Source organism: Phragmites australis, chromosome 14 (assembly GCF_958298935.1).
Source record: "Phragmites australis chromosome 14, lpPhrAust1.1, whole genome shotgun sequence".
Lineage (NCBI taxonomy): Eukaryota > Viridiplantae > Streptophyta > Magnoliopsida > Poales > Poaceae > Phragmites > Phragmites australis.
Genome location: NC_084934.1, coordinates 15,475,939 through 15,494,573, shown reverse-complemented (window position 1 = coordinate 15,494,573; position 18,635 = coordinate 15,475,939). Strand labels below are relative to the sequence as shown.

General features: G+C 47.2%; 1 protein-coding gene across 1 annotated transcript; it reads right to left on the bottom strand.

Annotated features, from left to right (window-relative positions):
• Window positions 1-1,011: 1,011 nt before the first annotated feature.
• LOC133890261 (lysine-rich arabinogalactan protein 19-like) lies at window positions 1,012-3,130 on the bottom strand. The gene is made up of 2 exons (XM_062330693.1): window positions 2,849-3,130; window positions 1,012-1,395 (listed from the first exon to the last, which is right to left on the bottom strand). Exons 1-2 carry the CDS (start codon window positions 3,128-3,130, stop codon window positions 1,012-1,014), a joined length of 666 nt encoding a protein of 221 aa, XP_062186677.1.
• Window positions 3,131-18,635: the final 15,505 nt, after the last annotated feature.

Here is an 18,635-nt window from a genome sequence, read left to right as displayed (position 1 = left end):
CCTTCAAGTAGAGTAGAATGCGCTTGAGAAGATTGGTGTGGGGCTCGCGTGGGTCGTGCATGTGAACACATGGCTGCTGAACCGCATAGGCGATGTGTGGATGAGTGAACATCAGGTACTGGAGGGCACCGACGATGCTGCGGTAGTCCATGGCGTTGTCGACGGGTGCACCGGTGGAGGGGAGTTTGGTGCACGTATCGATGGGCGTACTGCAGGGCTTGCAGTTGCTCATGCCGGCGCGAGCGAGGATCTCCTCGGTGTAGTGCCGCTGGGAGAGGAAGAGGCCGGTGCTGGTACGCTGGACGGAGACGCCAAGAAAGTAGTGCAAGTTGTCAAGGTTCTTGAGGGAGAACTCGCGACGGAGGGACTCGATCACCTGGCGAAAGAGTGTCGTAGAGGAGGCCGTGAGGACGATGTCATCGACGTAAAGGAGTAAGTACACCGTGTCCGCGCGAGGAAGCCGACGGACGCGAGGAAGGTGGCAATGCGGCTGAACCAGGCGCGAGGTGTCTGCTTGAGGCCATAGAATGACCTGTTGAGGCGGCAGACGTACGTGGGATGCTCGACATCGACAAAGCCAGACGGTTGTTGACAGTAGACCGTCTCAGCGAGAGTGCCATTGAGGAAGGTGTTGTTGACGTCCAGCTGGTGAACCGACCAACCAATTGAGAGCGCGATGGTGAGGATGGTGCGCACGGTGGCCAGTTTGACGACCGGACTGAAGGTCTCACCGAAGTCGACGCTGGGGTGTTGAGAGAAGCCACGGTGCACCCAGCGTGCCTTGTACAAATCCAAGGAGCCATCGGGCTTCAACTTGTTTTGAAAAATCCACTTGCCGGTGACAAGGTTAGCACCAGCCGAACATGGAACGAGCTCCCATGTGTTGTTCCTGCACAAGGCGTCAAACTCATCTTGCATGGCGAGACGCCAATGCTCATCATTAAGTGCGGCGCGATATGTCCGAGGTACAGGGGAGGGGGCAGCCACATGCATATTGAACCTATCTGTGGACTACCGGAAACCGTGCTTGCCGTGGGTCGTCATGCTGTGGGAGTTGACGACAGGAGTGATGGGCTGAGCGGTGGGAGGAATGGGTGCAGCTGGGACCGGATCTGCTGTAGGGAAGGCTGACTTAGCAGCCGGCTGAGGAGCATGGGCCAGCGAGAGAGGCACTGGACTCTCTGCAGGAGCGGATGCAGCAGTGGGCGCTGGTGTTTGGGCGGGAACAACTGCAGTGGGAGCTGGTGTTTGGGTGGGCGTAGCTGCATGGGGCGCAGGGAGAGGTAGATGCGGTGTTGCGGCAGGAGGAGCTATGGGACGGGCGATGGGAGTAGGAGCTGGTGGTGCTGTGGCGACGGAGAGGAAGTCAAAGTCAACAGGAACAGGCGGGTGGAACTGCTCGGAGAAGGGAAAAGAGCATTCGTCAAAAGTGACATGACGAAAGATGATTACGCAGTTTGTAGAGAGATCGAGACAGCGGTAACCACGGTGATTAGCTGGGTATCTGAGGAAGACACATGACACAAACGCCGGGCAAGCTTATGGGGTGCCGTCGCAGAGAGGTTGGGGTAACACCGACAACCGAAGACTCACAGACCAGAGTAATTTGGATGAGTGAGAAAGAGGGTCTTATAGGGCGTACCAAACTTGAGAGCTTTGGTGGGGTGGAGATTGAGAAGGTAGGTGGCGGTGTGGAGGGCTTCAACCCAGTAAGACGGTGGCATGCTAGCTTGGAATAGAGGGAGCGGAGGATGTCGTTGGTAGAGCGAATGACACATTCAGCTTTACCATTTTGCTGGGAGGTATGAGGACATGACATACGGAGTGCAACGCTATGGGAGAGGAGGTGAAGGTGCATGGCGCGATTGTCGAATTCGCCACCGTTGTCACACTGGATACTCCGGACAGTGGAGGAGAACTGAGTGTGGATGTACGCAAAGAAATTGCAGAGCATGTCAAAAGCATCGGACTTGTGACGAAGGGGAAAAGTCCACAAGTAATGTGTGAAATCATCGAGAATAACAAGATAATATTTATAACCGGAAATGCTAGGAATAGGCGATGTCCAAAGATCGCAATGTATCAACTCGAAAGATTTATTTGTGTGAGTGGAAGAAGGATAAAATGGAAGACGAACATGCCGGCCTAATTGGCACGCATGGCACAAGGTGTCTTTCGTGAGTTTATTACATGAAATGATAGACTGGCTGCGAAGTTGTGCTAGAGCTTGGTTGCCAAGATGACCAAGACAACGATGCCACAAAGTAGCGAACGGAGTGGTGGTGGAGAGGGCACTTGGAGTAGCCGACGGCCAATGGAAGAGATAGAGGTCGCCTATGCTATTGCACCTGATGATCTCATTCCTGGTTCGAAGGTCCTTCACAGAAAAGCCAAAGGGGTCAAACTCGATGGAACAATGATTGTCAATGGTACATTGATGAACGAAAATAAGGTTCTTGATGAGGTTAGGAGTGACAAGAACATTATTAAGATTGAAGGTATAAAACGGCGTATGAATAGAAGTTGCCGGTATGGGTGATAGGGAGATAAGACCCATTGCCGACAATAGCATATGGAGGGGCAGCGAAAGAGAGGGGAGAGACGGTCGTCAAGTTACCATGCTCTGAGGTCATATGTGTGGATGCACCCGAATCCATATACCAGTCCGCCGGGGAGGGGGGTGTGAGTGACATGGTGTTGAAATCTTGCAATAGCTGCTATTGATCCCAAGAGTGGGGTGGTGTGGATGACGACCCAGGGGCAGCGGTGGACTGCCACGATGCACCTTGCTAGGGCGCACCTTGCCACGGCGCCAGAGAAGCTAGGGGAAGAGCGGCAGTGAACGCACCAGGAGGCGCTGGACCGAGAAGGCCCTGTCCAGAAGGCCGTGGTGGACCGGGCCACATGTGGATCGAGCCGGCCCATGGGTTCTGCAAGGACAGCCATGGCGCAGCATTGTTGGTGGTGTTCTGGGCCCCATCGCCGGTGCCACCGCCGCCGTTGCTGACACGGCGACGATGGTTGTTGGAGTTGCCATTCCCGCCGGAGGAGTACCGGTTGCCGCCACCTTGCTGTCCGCCGGAGTTGGAGCGGGTGCCGCCACCTTGCTGTCCGCCAGACATGCCCCCATTGCTCTGTCTGGGTCAGGAGGCGTTGGAGGAGCCGCCAGAGGACCCGGTGTCGCCGGTTTTGCCCTTGCCGCCGCCACGTGTGCTGGAGTAGAGGACGGATGGAGGTGAGGCGTCGGACGGGCTGGAGGAGGGCAACGGGCACCGCAGGGACAGAAGGGTGCGCATGTGACTGAAGCGCGCATTGAGTCCCCGCAGGATGTTGTGGACGAGGTTCTTGTCGACAATGGGCATGCCGATGGTGATGAGCTCGTCCGCGAGCACCTTTTGGCGTCAGCAATAGTCGTCGACGGACATGGTGCCCTGTTGGAGCCCATAGAACTCAGCCTCGAGGAGGATGGCGTGGGTGTCGGCATTATCGCGAAGATGGCCTCGACATTTGTCTAGATGGCATGGGCGTTGGGTGTAGCCACCATGGCTTGGAGCTCGGTGGAGATAGCACCATAGAGCCACTTGAGAACTAGAGCATCGAGATGAAGCCACTGGGCGTCGGGCACAGGCGGCAGTGGGGCGGCGACGTGGTCGTCGAGGGCGTACGTGAAGAGGGCGACCTCGAAGAGATCACGCCATTGGGAGTAATTGGAGTGGAGGTCAAGGGTGAGGTGCACCACTGATTTGATGCTGGGCACAGCGACGGCTTGCACCCAAAGGGTAGCCTGGGCGCTACGCTTGAACTCAGCAGCGAGGCGCTCGGCCTCAGCCGCGATAGTAGTTGGATTGGTCGGTGCCATGGGGGCAGAAAGGAGGTGTAAGGCTCAAGATCAGAACTTTAGTGATACCATGAAGGCAATTAGGAAATCGCACTTGCTATTTCCATTGGAATGCAAGGATATTTGTAGTACAGAGTGCAGCGGAAATACATGCCAAAACATAGGCTAGCTAAACATGAAAAGTCCAATCCTTAATTTCCTCCATGTGCTGGCTTTCCTTCATACGCTGGCTGGCTCTCCTTGCTTGCTGCTGCGCTGGCTTTCCTTGCTTGCTGCTGGGCTGATTTCATGCCTTTCTTCCAGCGTGAGCTCCCCTTGGGTGGAAGCCATGCACGGTACGTGCATGTGTAACGTGCCTGCCTAACAGGATTAACATCGTTATTAGTGGCGGGTTTTGAACCGACACTAATTACTCAGCACTGATAGTCGGTGACTATCAGTGTCGAGTATGGAACCGGCACTGAAAATCATTCTCAGTGCTGGTTCTATCCACGAACCGGCACTGATAATGAATTATTAGTGCTGATTCTTTGTTACGAATTGGCAAAGCCCACGACTCCCTTCCCATCGCATAGCTCAGGTGACACCCTTCCCCCTTTTTTCCCAGAATGAATTCGCCCAACATGACGAATCCTACCCTCCTGTATTTCTTTCTCATTGAATGAATCACTGTCTAGGAGTTCCATTGTAAAATTGGGGCTTTAGCGGCCAGCAGGATACGGACCAGAAGAAGGGGTCTCAGCCTCCAACAACAGGTATCAGAGCACACTAACACTAGGAACCTTCACGATCAGGGTCCATTAGACCACTATGAACACATGTAATTGGTTCTTTATACTTCAGGCATAATTCTCTCTAGTTAGTGGAAGAGTGTACAACATAGGAATTGGTATCAGTCTACAACAAGTGGGAGAGGTAGGATTCGAACCTACGTAAAAAACCTTCAACAGATTTACAGTCTATCGCACCCTAGCCCATTGAGTGCTCTACCTCGAGCCATTGACATCATATGCTCTACTGAAATAGATTTCGCGGAAAACCAGCTATATCCGATCTTGGTTGGCCTTTCACCCCTTGCCACAAGTCATCCCCGTATTTTGCCACATATGTGGCTTCAGTCCTCCAAGGCCTTACCTAATTGTATCTACGCCCAGAGGGATAATACCGAAACGAAACAATCTTTTCCTTTTTTTCTGATCATAGAGGAGCCATATGAAGCTAAGGCACATTCCTAAAGGGGAAGGGCAAAGCTTTAGTTCCCTAATACTGATTATCAGTGTCGGTTCTAAAATAGAACCAGCACTGATAGATATTCGGTAGCTAAAAAAATTGCAGAATCCAAAATCCATCACATGTACATACATCCATTCTTCTAATGTTTAAGTCACGATAAACACTTAATACATTAATTCAAACTACAGACATTTCTAAAATTACATCAAATACCATTACATGCATAGTTGATATCTAAAATTTTAACTCCAAATATTACATCAAAATGATTCAGTGCATAAATGAGCGCACTAGCTATTGCTTCAAATGGAAGTTCCATTGGACTTTCATAAATAACGAAACTTTTACTATCACACTGAAACTTAAGGTGTGACTGGTACTTTCTTTCTCGAACCTTCCTGCATTGAGGACCAAATAATTTGCACCCCCACTACTGGGCAAGAAGACGTAAGATTGAAGTCAAGCTACGATCCATTTGCATCTGAGTGTTCCAATAAAAATACTACAGATAAAGAGCAACAATATAGAGAAAAAATTTAATATTATTGAAATAATCCTAGTTACAAACTACAGGTTCATGTCATCAATTGTTTCAGTTGCTTGTAACCGCGAGATCCTAGGAGTCATTACAAGCACACTCTCATTCTGTTCAAATGCTTTTAATTTGAAATAGTTGTAGTCCCGAAACATATATCTAAGTTGCAGGTTAACCGATTGTAGAAACGCATAGACAACAGATCTTTCAGCCATAAGTCTTTGATCTGTTTCGGAGCTTGATGCTGTTAAATTGATATATCCTTCTATAGAAAAAGTAATGCAAAAAGAGATAGTGATCTTCATTTTATTGTTATCAGCCAATGTGGTTGTCACCACAGGTGGTGTGCCACCAAGGTCCGCAATAATGTCATGTAGCTATTGTAGATGAGGAAGCATCTACATCAATTGGCATGTTAGTTTCTGAATTTGTTAACTGTAAACTACAATATTAACTGACCTTCTTATAATTTATAGCAAAGGAATTTTTATTTCTGAGCATGCAGATATACCTAGGACAAGTCATAGTTACATTTACATGACAAGAGAAAAAAAGCCAATACGATATCAATCGTCACATATGGATAATCTTTCAAATATGTCAAGTCATCAATTGCAGAAGGAAGTACCAAACTAGTTACTCACTAAAAGTGATGGTAACATCTAAATTGCTAATATAGCGATACACATCTAATATCATGACATACATATCTAATAATAAGCCAATATATTTTGAACTAAATTGGCTAACTAAAATTGCTAACTATAATATGCTAACTATAATTTGCTAATTATAATTTGCTAAATACAATTTGCTAACTTGAATTTGAGAACTAACCCAGGTATTTTATGGCCATTCTAGGTAGAAAGTGGATACGACGTTGAGGATCTAGAGGTCGGGAGTACGAGGGTGGTCATCCAGACCCGGCTGGGCTGACGCATGAGAGGACAAGGAGGCGACGATGGGCCAACACACGATGAGGACGAGGAGGTGGCAGTCGGCGCACAACGAGGAGGAGGAGGCAGCGGGCTGACGCACGACAAGGACAAGGACGAGGAGGCGACAAGCCGATGTGTGACGAGGAGGCTGCGGACGGGGAGGAGGTGGCGGCCGAGGAGGAGAAGCGGCATTATGCTGAATGAAGCAAATGAGGAGAGTGGCTAAGTGCTGGATATACATATAACACAGGTATTAGTGTCAGTTCTAGTTCTTATCGGCACTGATAGTAACTATCAGTGCCGATTCTTAAACTCTCATGCACGAGGAATAATTGAGGCACCATGAACCAGCACTGATAAGCACTATTAGTATCGGTTCATAGCAGGAACCAACACTAAAGTATCAGTGTTGGTTCCAGCCAAGAACCGGCACTGATAGTGCTTATCATTGCCGGTTCTTGGTGACTCAATCGTGGTTCATGCGTGGGAGTTTAAGAACCGGCACTGATATGTCAATAGTACCGGTTACACTAAAACTAACATTGATGAGGCGCTACTTATGACCTATTCTGTAGTAGTGTTCCTTTCCAAACTTGTTCCCTTTAGATTCTTATACTCCAACAGCATTTTGTTCCCTATTCCCTTCCCCAACAGACTTCCAATATTCTATCACTGCAATATGTGGCGCGTATATACTGTCAATGTATTTTGTACGGGGAGAAGAATGTTGTCTGCGCCTCCAATCGAAATCCTCTCCGCCAACAATTTTCTATACCACTCTCTTCTCTATTTCATTATTTTCCCAAGTACACAGATCAAAGCAGCATGCATGCTACCCATTTCATGGCTCCAAGCACACATCAACTAGCAATATATACATGTATTTTTATACGTAAATGGTCTTAATTCCTTCACCCAATTCCCTGCTAGTTTCGTGGGCCCGATTCTTCTCCTGGACGTTAGGAACCACATGTCTGCTACCTTCGTGGTCACGATTCTTGTCCTGGAAGCTAGGAAGTTCATGGTCGTTATCTTGCAAGGGAAGCTAGGTGTGGGTTGCTTCCTCGAGAAGACTGCCAGCACTATAAAAGAGGGCGGCTGCCAAAGTAGAGAGGTGAAATTGCCTCCGCATTTTACATTCACACAATGGGCTCATCTACGTTCGGAGATCCTTTAATATTCTCTTCGGACTCGAGCGATGATGAGGAAGAATTGATGTTGATGCTCGCCATCGAGGAGGAAGAGCTGGTTACCCAACGTCGCCCACATCACTGTGGCTCCGTGCTAGGACATGCGGTTATAGACCACGGGCACCAGGAAGGTGCTGCTAGGCTATTCCAAGACTACTTCATCGACGTCCCAGTGTATGGTGATACATTGTTCTGCTGCAGATAAGGCCATATTCAGTACTAACACATTTATAGCTATCGGTGAGTACTCATAACGATTGGTCACCCTCTAAGGTTTTGAATGAGTCAACCATTATTCTTGAGAATTTTCGCTGTTGTGGAGGACCACAACCCTTGATTTTGGCAGAAGAGGGAGGCCACCAGGAAGCTGGGCCTAAGCCCCCTCCAGAAGATGACAGCCGCCATACGTCAACTGGCATACGTAGTTAGTGAAGGTGCAGTGGACGAGTATGTCCAGATCGAGGGTAGCACATCGATGCTCGCCCTGACCAAATTCGTGGAGGTTGTTGTCTTGATTTTCTCCGATCACTACCTCCGCACTCCCACTACGGAGGATACTGCTCGACTGTTAGCCATTGGTGAGCAACGAGGGTTCCCTGGGATGCTAGGGAGGATCGACTGCATGCATTGGATTTGAAAGAATCGCGCAAAAGCATGGTATGGCGCATATACCGGTCACACGCGCAAACCCACCATAGTTTTAGAGGCGGTTACGTCGTACGATCTATGGATATGCCATGCTTTCTTTGGAATGCCTGGTAGTCTGAATGACATAAATGTTTTGCACTACTCTAACATTTTTAGCAGGCTCACGCTCCTGTGTCATACACCATTAATGGTAACACGTATGACATGGGGTACTACCTAGGTGATGGAATATACCCTGAATGGGTGACCATAGTGAAGGCAATTTTAGCACCAAGGGGGAACAAGAGCGTACATTTCTCTGCCAAGAAAACATCAGACCAGAAAGATGCTAAACGCGCATTTGGCATCCTGCATGATGGTTTGCCATAATTCATGGTCCATGTAGAATTTGGAATCACTTCATAATATTATGACCGCATGTGTCATAATGCACAACATGATAATTGAGGACGAGAGGGGCCGCTATGATGAGGTGGAGGTGTATGACTATATGGACGAGAAAGCCACAGTTGCTCCCAATGCAGACCTAGCTGTCCTCTAGTACATAGAAGTAACTCAAGCAATTAGGAACCGGGCATTGCACCACCAACTGCGTGATGATCTTGTGGAGCACCTATGGAGTCTTCATGGAGCACAGTAGGAAGGTCATCCTGTTCTGTCTAGCCCATGCGTTGGCGTTGTAATGTGTGCGTTTAAGTTATGTCAGTTGCAATGTTATGCTTCGTATAGTAACGTAATGTACGGGAGTAGGCTTTCACTGAGGAACCACATCCAATAAAAAGATGTTCTTGTGCTTGGTGTAGAAGAGGAACCAGGAATCTGTGATGGCCAACTTGTTTGGAGTAAACCAGAATAGTGCCTCTCCCAGATGATACATTGCATCACCATCAGAAATTCAGAATAGCATGTCAAGCTAAAAAGGTGCAGGTGCTAGCTCTCTTGTTCCTTACAAATATTTGCTTCCTTAGACTTACTTATTGAAACCTCCACAAATCCACTGAGATTTTTCATAGCAGGACTGCATATATGATACATCAGTGAGCTTGGTACACTAACTTTTCATAGCAGGACTGCATATATTCCTATAACCTAATTGGCTAACACAAAAACCAAAAAACCTCTAAATCGAACTGTACTGAACTTACGTGCAAATATTGTCTAACAATCAGGTGAAACCGTACATGCAGTAAAGCATGAGACCTACACAGAAACTACGTCGAACGAGTTCAAAAACTCAAGGTGACATACAACCATACCATAAGACTAAAAGAGTTTAGCCACATCCATACAACCATACCATAGGTTACGAACGGCGACAAATATAAGATTAAACATATGGTGGAAAACATTACATGAGACTGTAACCACGACGACACGACGAGAAAAAAAAAGTGGCATGTACGGTTCGCACAAAGACCTACTTATTAGTGCGCCGCTCCTAATCATAACATGCCTCAGGGAGTGGAAACATGTCGGGTTACATTAGATACTCTCTACTGAGTACACCTAGGATAGTTTCCCTTTCGCAGGGCATCGGGACCTACCGCCTTAGCGCGACGGGCCCTCTCCCGCTTCCTTGCCCTCTCAGCCTCCCGAGCCTGAGCCGCGGTACGATCCTGCGTTTCCTTCCTCATGCGCTCTTCTTCCTGCCGCTTCAAGCGTAGTTCCTCTTGCTGTTACTCATACTCTTGACGTGCGTGAGCTTCCCTCCTCCACTTCATGGTCATGTCGACCCACCGCTTCTGATCCTCATTTTGCTCAATGTCGAGCCATTGAATAAAATCACAGATCGATGGAGGGGACTGAACAAATAGAACAAGATGAGAGGTTAGTAAAACAGGGTGTGAAATCGAGAAAGATGTGGCTGATATTTATTGCTATACCGGTGGATACTCATACAGTCCATGTTGAGGCTTGTCGTATTGGTAGTTGGCACATATGAAGAAGCGCAGTCCATAGGTATATGAGATGTCCTGCGATTTGCAAAGCCTGCAACGGTCACCACAGAAGCACATCGGTGGTTCGATCCCTTGAGGGATGAAAATCCCCCAATATTTCTTGGGTAGGCTTGGTGGAGCTGAGGAAGACATTGCAGTTGAGAGAACTGAGAAATGAGTGGTGCATCAATGTATGGAGGTTGGATTATTTATGGTGGGGGAAGGCAGGAGCATTGGATTCCCTCTTGAAGAAAGGAGTGGGTGGAAGGGCTTAGAGGGCGGCAGAAGCATTGGATTCCATCTTGAAGAATGGGAAAGTTGTGGCATTGATGCTAGACAGATATTCCATGTGTCAAGGTACATGTGTTGTCATTAAATTTTTGGTAAAAGCTTTTCTGTGTTGTCACTTCTTGTCTAAAGCCTGCACAAGGAGAAATGTGTTGTCATTTCATGGTTAAAGTTGAGTGGTCAATTCATTTCTGCAGATTATACCAGGAAAGAGGTGATGTCATTTAATGGTTAAAGTTCAATAGTGTGGTCACTTCGTGAGTAAAGTTAGACTCCCGACAGAGTTATCGAGCGGTCACTTCGTGTATAAGTAGCTTTGTAAGATATACTTTTCTAGGTCTGTCGTGAACGGTTCATACATGGCTAAGGACGATAGAAAGTAGCGTGTGATCACCTTGGATTAAGAAATGCAACTAGCGTGCGATCACATTGGAATAAGAAATGCAGTTAGGACATGGTAAGTGGACCATAAAGATTACACGCGTCTGAATACGTAAGAATACATCACGAATCGAATATGCATATGTAAGTTACAAAAACAAATGTACAATCCTACTGCTGTCTTCCCCCATCATTGTCCCGCTGCCGCTGCCGCTGGTTGACCCTCACGTGGCCCCTAGAGTAGGTCAGGGGGTCGGGTGGACCGACCTGCCTGGTAGGTCTAGTATGGAACACTAGTGTCGAGGCCTCCTCCTGCGTGTGATGTGTCCGAAGTGAAGCACTGGGTACCTGGGACTGCTGGAGGACGTTGTAGTCTAGTGTGCCCCTAAAGAAGTCCCGCACGAGGTCGTACGGGAGGTCCGGCCCAGGCTCATCCTACTGACTAGGGTACGAAGACTGCGAAGGATCCGCAGGCGTCCATGTGTACTGACTGGAGGGGCCTACGAATAGATAAATGTATTACATATGGAAAATGTGGAAATAAAAGTAGTTGTAGGAAATGCACTATTGTACCTGTGTGGTACGCCGGTGTAGCAGAAGATGGTCAGGTGGGCGTGCCGTAGTAGGGGTCGAACGGTGGTGGTGGGATCAGTCGCGGTGCAGCTAAAGACAGGCCAGCCTCATCACCGAAATAAACTGTGTACAATATTAGATATACTATTGAATATATTGAATACGGGAATGTAGTGTCGCCCAGTACTTGAGGGTGGAGGCACAGGGCTCGGTCTACGTGTTTGCGTCGAGGCATGTGTAGGTGCACCTAATATTTATTTAAAATCAATGCACCAGTAAGGAACGAATATATTTAAACGCCGTGCGAAGAAAAAATCCGTACCTATTGGGTTCGGGCCTGCATGGCATGGTAAAAGGGGTCGTGTGGGTGCCGACACCGATGAACGGCGGTGCACATCAGACCTCCTAGATGACTCAACATGGACCCCACACGACCTGGGAGGCGCTCCTACGACATCTGTGGTGGACAGGCAAGAGGCTTCAAGGCCCGCGCGGTCTTGTCGGAAACCCGCTTGACGAACCCCGCTACATCCGACGCACTGAGGTGCACCCCTTGCCTGAGGCAGTCCATGGTACCAGTTGCGTCCCTATGGATATCATAAATGATATCGGCATGTGGAAACAAACAAGAAAGAACAATTTCAATTTATAATCATTGTTACGCGAGTATGGAGTATTGAAATGAGATGTAAATTACACATACTGCCAATGCAGCGTCCTCGTCCCAATGGCCCAAGTACGCCTCTATAGTCGACGTGACGTGGGGCCGGACACACTCTGGGGTGTAGGTGACCCGTGTACATGTATGTGGCATGTACCACCGTAGGTAGTCCTCAAAGCTCCGCACGTCGAAGGGACGCGCCTCCTCCACGACATCCTAAAGAGCTTGGGCCCATGCTGAGACGTACGAGGTCAAGCAAACTCCCTAGAGGTTGCCAGCCGGCTGGCCCTTGCGTGTATACCTGCAAGTAAACCATGTTAAATAGAATTGACAATAAGACGAAAGTTACGAATTATTCACTTCTTTATATTTACCTGTGGACGTGCACTGGAACAGTGCGAATGTGGACAAGAGGGAAAGCCTGGTGGCAGCCAAACTACAGCATGATGCGGTGCGGTGAGTACTCCTCGACGTAGATGTCGAAGACAAGCAATATCTTTGTAAGGCAGTACTCCTCATCTTGGGTACACAACGGAGATAGACCCAAACCCGCACGGCCTTGGACAGCCAAGAAGTTGTATGGTGTCCATACCACGTCGTCCGGATGAAGCCGGCCGAACTGCGACCAAAAATGCTCATAAGCGCTGCGAGGCTGCTCATACGCCTAGTGTGGCTATGTGACAAACATAGTTAGAATTCATTAGAAATACATGTGACTAACATAATCTCCATCCATAACAATAACATATGCCAATTAAAATATTAAAAAAAAGTACGTACCCAGCATCGACACCAAAGTGAGGCCATAGTAGGCACGTCCTCAGGCTCGCCTTACCATTCCTCATGGTACGGGTAGCGATCCACCACTAGCCGGCCTATGGTGAACCGCTCGTAGGACCACAGCTGCAGAAGAAGTGGGACCCAGCAAAAGTGGCAAGTGGCTCCTTCTTCGTGCACGCATTGCACAGCACCCGATACGTCGTAGCAAGGATAACAGATGCCCAATTGAACTGCGGTACCTCCTCACCGACAGCATCCGCTATCAACCTGGTGTACGGCACAAGGGTCCTCGCAACCAGGTGGCCTTGGCCGCTGGTGAACATAATCCAGCCAAACAGCCAAAGTAGATAGGCCTCCAAATGCCTGGACACCAAATACACGTGGCCTGCGGGTGCATGTACGCCGGTTGCAAGTATGACAAGTGATAATAAGGAACATAACTAGATACTCAAATAGTAAATGAGAGGTTGCATTGTACGGTACTTGGAACTGTAGGATCCACTTCTTCGTGGCCCCTCGTGGATCGGACAAGAACTCAGGCACGTAGGGGGGTGCGTCGTCTATCCGCTCAACCGGGCCAAAGCGCTGATGCATGACGTTGATCCAGTCAGCATCCATGTTGATGACCCCAACCGCAGCTCCCGCACAAGGTAAGCCTAAGAGGTAGGCTATGTCCTGCAAGGTCAGGGTCATCTCGCTGCAGGGGAGGTGAAAGTATGTGTCTCTGGCCTCCATCGGTCAACCAATGCTACTATCAGCAAGCGGTCAAAATAGAAATGACGCACCGCTGCCTCGGGGTTCTCCGTCGATTGGGCCTCAACCAAACGACAAAGAGGTAGGAGTTCCGCTGCTGCCATCCTGCACATTGCGAATATAAATAAACTGGGGGATGCAATACATAAATGAATCCGCACATGCGTATGAAATTATCGACTTACCTGTGCTTCCACCGATCGTCGTCTATAAGTAGCTCTCTAGGGCCATGTGGTCAGAATACTCCTAACTCCGTCTAGTGCACGGCGGACAAGAAGCTGCGGTGCCTCTTGTCCACTGCAGGGTCGAGAAGCTCTGGGGTTGCAGGGTCCGTCATATCTGCATTTAAATGACATGTACATTAATATATTGCAACATGTAGACAAGAACAATATATATTGAATGGAAATTCACATTACAACTATATGCAACATGAATATATTGTGACATGTACTTACAAATGAAAGGTTAAAATGCTAGACAGTGAAGTACAAATAAAACAGCAAGGTATGCTAAATACAATCACACTAGAACATGCCGCAATACTCACCTATACAACAGGTGCATTTTTAGGACAATACTTGTGCGTGCGACCTGTTTCATTGCACTGGCTACATCGCTTGACCCTAGGACCCGCCTCGGATTCATCCTTATCGTTGCAAATCCGGTGAGTTTATCGACGAACCGGTGCGTTCTTCATCTTTTCCAAATCAGGCACATAGATTCGTGAAGGGCCTGGATTACTTGTAAAAGTGTCAACAATGTCGTAACCATATAGCTCATGATTCTAGGTGTTCAGTATCTGATCCTTCATGAAATACTTTGAAACATATTGCCTGGGAAGCATATTGTGCTCCGCACACGCAGCTATGACGTGTGTACAAGGTTTGTGAAGTAACCGTGGCTTCTAGCAAGTACAAATGCATGTCCCACTCCTAAGCATGCACTCTTGCACATGCCGCTCACATCTTCCACCCCTACAACTCTTATCCCGGCACAGGACACTAAACCTGTGCTTCGTAGTCCCCTTTTGTTTAGCGTGATGCATGTGTGCCTTCTTTGTGGCCTTCTCCATATACTCACATAGCATCCATCCATAAAGCATACGATTATCCTCCATTACATTTTTAGCAGCTGCTTACCGATCAATAAAGTATTTACAAGTCCCATGCAAAATGCCTTCTACTATTCCAACGAGTGGGAGGGACCTCATTCCTCGCATGACCCAGTTATAAACCTCAGTAAGATTTGTTGTCATTACTCCATACCTTGCCCCACCACTACCGTAAAGCAAAGCCCGTTTTTCATTTGGCTCATTACGTATCCACTGTAAAAAGCTCCTAATAGCTGAGCCTAACCTCCTTACTATTTAAGGAGTATCTGTTGGGAGAAGTCCAAGAGCTATGGGTTCATCACCAGTGGGTGCAACCTCTGTTGTCTGTTTCAGAGTTAGTTCGTCCAGTCTTGCCCATATGGCATTGAACTTTCGTTGCTAGTTTTGACTGCACAATTTTTTGAAAAGCTTCATCAACTCTTTGTTTTTGAACTATCTGTAGAAGATCGCACCCATATGGCACATGCACCACCTGCTCTTCAGGTCGGGCCACTATTCTGCAACACCTTGTCGAACACTCCCATGTTGCATATCCATCAAAGCCTGCAACAACCATGCATGTCTATCATGAATCAAACACATATCTGGCCGGTCAAGAACAATAGCATGTTTCACCCGCTCAAGGAACCAATACCAGCCATCCCCGTTCTCACTCTCCACGAAGGCAAACCCCAGTGGTAGGACTTGGTTGTTACCGTAAACCCCAATTGCAGACAATATCTATTCTTTGTACTTCCCAATCAGGAATGTCCCGTCCAGGCAAATGATGAGTCGACAGTACCGAAATGCTTTGATGGTTGCAGCGAATGCAAAGAAAGAACGCTGCAATACTCGTTTTCCGCTGTACTCCGCATCAGTGGAGGGGTAATGCTTGATATCATAGTAACTGTCTGTGTTCCTTCCACATATTGTGGCCAATTGACGAGATAGATTTTGATATGAATCTTCATATGTTCCGAACCTCATCTCAATAGTCTTCTATTTCTCCCTCCATACCTTCGCATAGTTTATTGTATACTGGAACTTTTGCTCAATAGCACGAATTATTGATCGTGGCTCATACCTTAGGTTGTCCAGAATCTCCCCATATATAACATTAGCAATAAAAGCAAATGACAGGTTCCGGTGGGCGAACTCTATTTCATCAATGTGACAATTATGTTCCCTGACTATTGAGCACTGCCAGTAGTCTACCCATTTCCCTCTAAATGTGTGCACCCACCAAGGAAATTGAGGCACCAAACACTTCACATCATACTCCCTTTTACTAGATTTAACAACCTTAAACTGCCTCCAAATAGACAACGACCAGAATTTAAGTGTATCAATAACAGCCTCCTTTGTAGGGTACATAGCACCCTGAGACACCTCGTTCTCATGATACTGCCACGGTGTCCGATCAGCCTCACTAACCACCAGCTTTGAAAATTCATGATCGCTCCACTCTGCAGGCACTGGAGCATTACCCTCCTCGTTAGATGAATCCCCATCGGCAACGGCTTCCTCCAGCTCTTGATCCTCCAACTTTATCTCTTCAATTATGCTCGGGATTTGCTCCCCCTCATCGGCTACACCCATCGTTTGCATCTCAGGAATATCCCCAACATCTACCCTGGTCCCGATATTTATCGGGTCTGATTCATCTTCCACTGCATCACTTGGTCTCGCTACTGCTTCCGCAGAGTTTACTTCTGTTTGATCTTTCTGGTACGCCTCAGTTAACAAAATCAAAGGCAGGCCACGTTCACAAGATATATCTATATACTGTCTCCAAGTTGTTGTGGCTTCGATCGAAACAAGCTTGCCAAAGTATCCTTGACTAGCATGGCTGAGGACAGCTTTCAGCTTAAGATCATGTTGCTGCGGATCCAGTTGGAAAAACCGCATCAGCCACTTGCACACACCCGCAATGGTCCTCTAATTAGCTTTACTAAGACCCTTCATGACATGAAGAAACCCAGACAGATCTACACCGTTAGGACCATCCCTAATTTCACCCTCACCATAATATATCTGAACAATTAATTTATCTACCATCCCTGGAAACATCCTCAAATATAACCAATGTTAAGACCGACGAACTATATTTTTGAGTATCGGAACTAAAAAAATTACCGACACCTATTCATGCCTAACAATTGGTTCTTCAATAATACCCCTAACCAAACTAACCTACAATTATTACTCTATACAATCTACATTTAATAGCTATCCTACAATGTCGGAATTAATATTGACAGTATACTAGCATTTTCTAAACCCTAAACCCTAGGTCATACAGTGCTAATTCCTATGTTACACAATGCTACCATACAATTATTACTATGTACAATCTACATATTCAAAATTATCATACTACAAATAATATTCTGTATTTAATTGCTATCCTACCATGTCGTAATTAATATTGACAATATTCTACTAAATACAGCATTTTCTAAACTCTAGGTCATACATGTCTAAACCCTATGCCATACAGTGCTACTATACTTATTAACAACAATAAAAGTATACAAGAAATTACCAGAAAGTGCTCTTCAAATCCGCGGATCAAATGCAGCAGGGCTTCGCCGCGCTCTCTTCCTCTCCTCTCCTCTGTTCTCCTCTCCTCTCTTCTTCAGAGCTTTCTCTTTTTTCAGATTAAAATAAGAATTTCTCCTCAATTTTCAGCCTTTTATAAAGAAAAGAGGAGGTGGGGGCGGGCGGGAAACCTCCTTACCACCGTCTGAGAGGGCAGCAAGGGCCCTAACCGCCCTCTCAGGGGGCGGTAAGGGTAGCGCGTGGGCAGGAAGCCCCGACCTGCCCTCTGAGAGGACGGTTAAGCCACCCACCCTCTCAGGGGGCGATAAGGCTTCCTAACCGCCCTCTAAGAAGGCTGCAAGCGCTTATTTTTGTAATTTTTACGACGAGAAATCCATTTATTTAAATTTTTAATCGAAAAAAAATATAACAATAAAAAAACTCCGCAGGAGAGTATGGCAGCCGAACAGAGGTATGTTGCAGCCCAACCGACAAGCGGGCACGAGGATGGCCTAGTGAAGCGTGGGCGTGGCGAGGCGAGATGGGCCAGCTCGGCCAGTTTGGCACGGGCAGGCAAGTTGGCTCAGTAGGGCGCGGAGCCCAGCTACGGTGCAACAGCTGAGCAGCCCGTGAGGGATAGCCGCGGCCCTGGTGGAGGTCGGTTGCTCAGGAGGGGCACGCTGGCGTGCAAGCGAGCGCGCAGAGGCCCGGTGGTGCTCAAGGCAGACCGGTGCGGCCTGGTGAGCATGGGAGCAGGCGTTAGTGTGGCCCGATTGAGCGACAAGGTTGTTTCCATGTCGGATTGCTACAATAGAAGATCAACAATAAAGATCGAGAACTGTAGCAACCGGAGGAGAGAGAGAAAAATATAGACTAGATTAGAGAGAGTTTATGGTTATGTGATGAACTCTTTTTGGCGATGCTTTGATATTCATTTTGTGAACTCATCGATGTAATAAAAATAAAATTTTGTAAATCGATGAGTTGATAATTTTCGTTCTTTCTCTGCGTCGTTTTTTTTTTAAATTACACCCAATATCTATGTTAGTTTTCATATAAAACAAGCCATTAATAAAAACATCATGGTGCATATATTTGTAAGTTTATTAAGATGTTTCATTGTACTTTGTATTGTACTATTTTACTTATAAAAAAACACTTGTTGCATTACAACAATAAATCCAGACTACAAAGCAAGTCAATGATGATGTATATATTTATAACCTAGTATCGATTGTTTATTGTC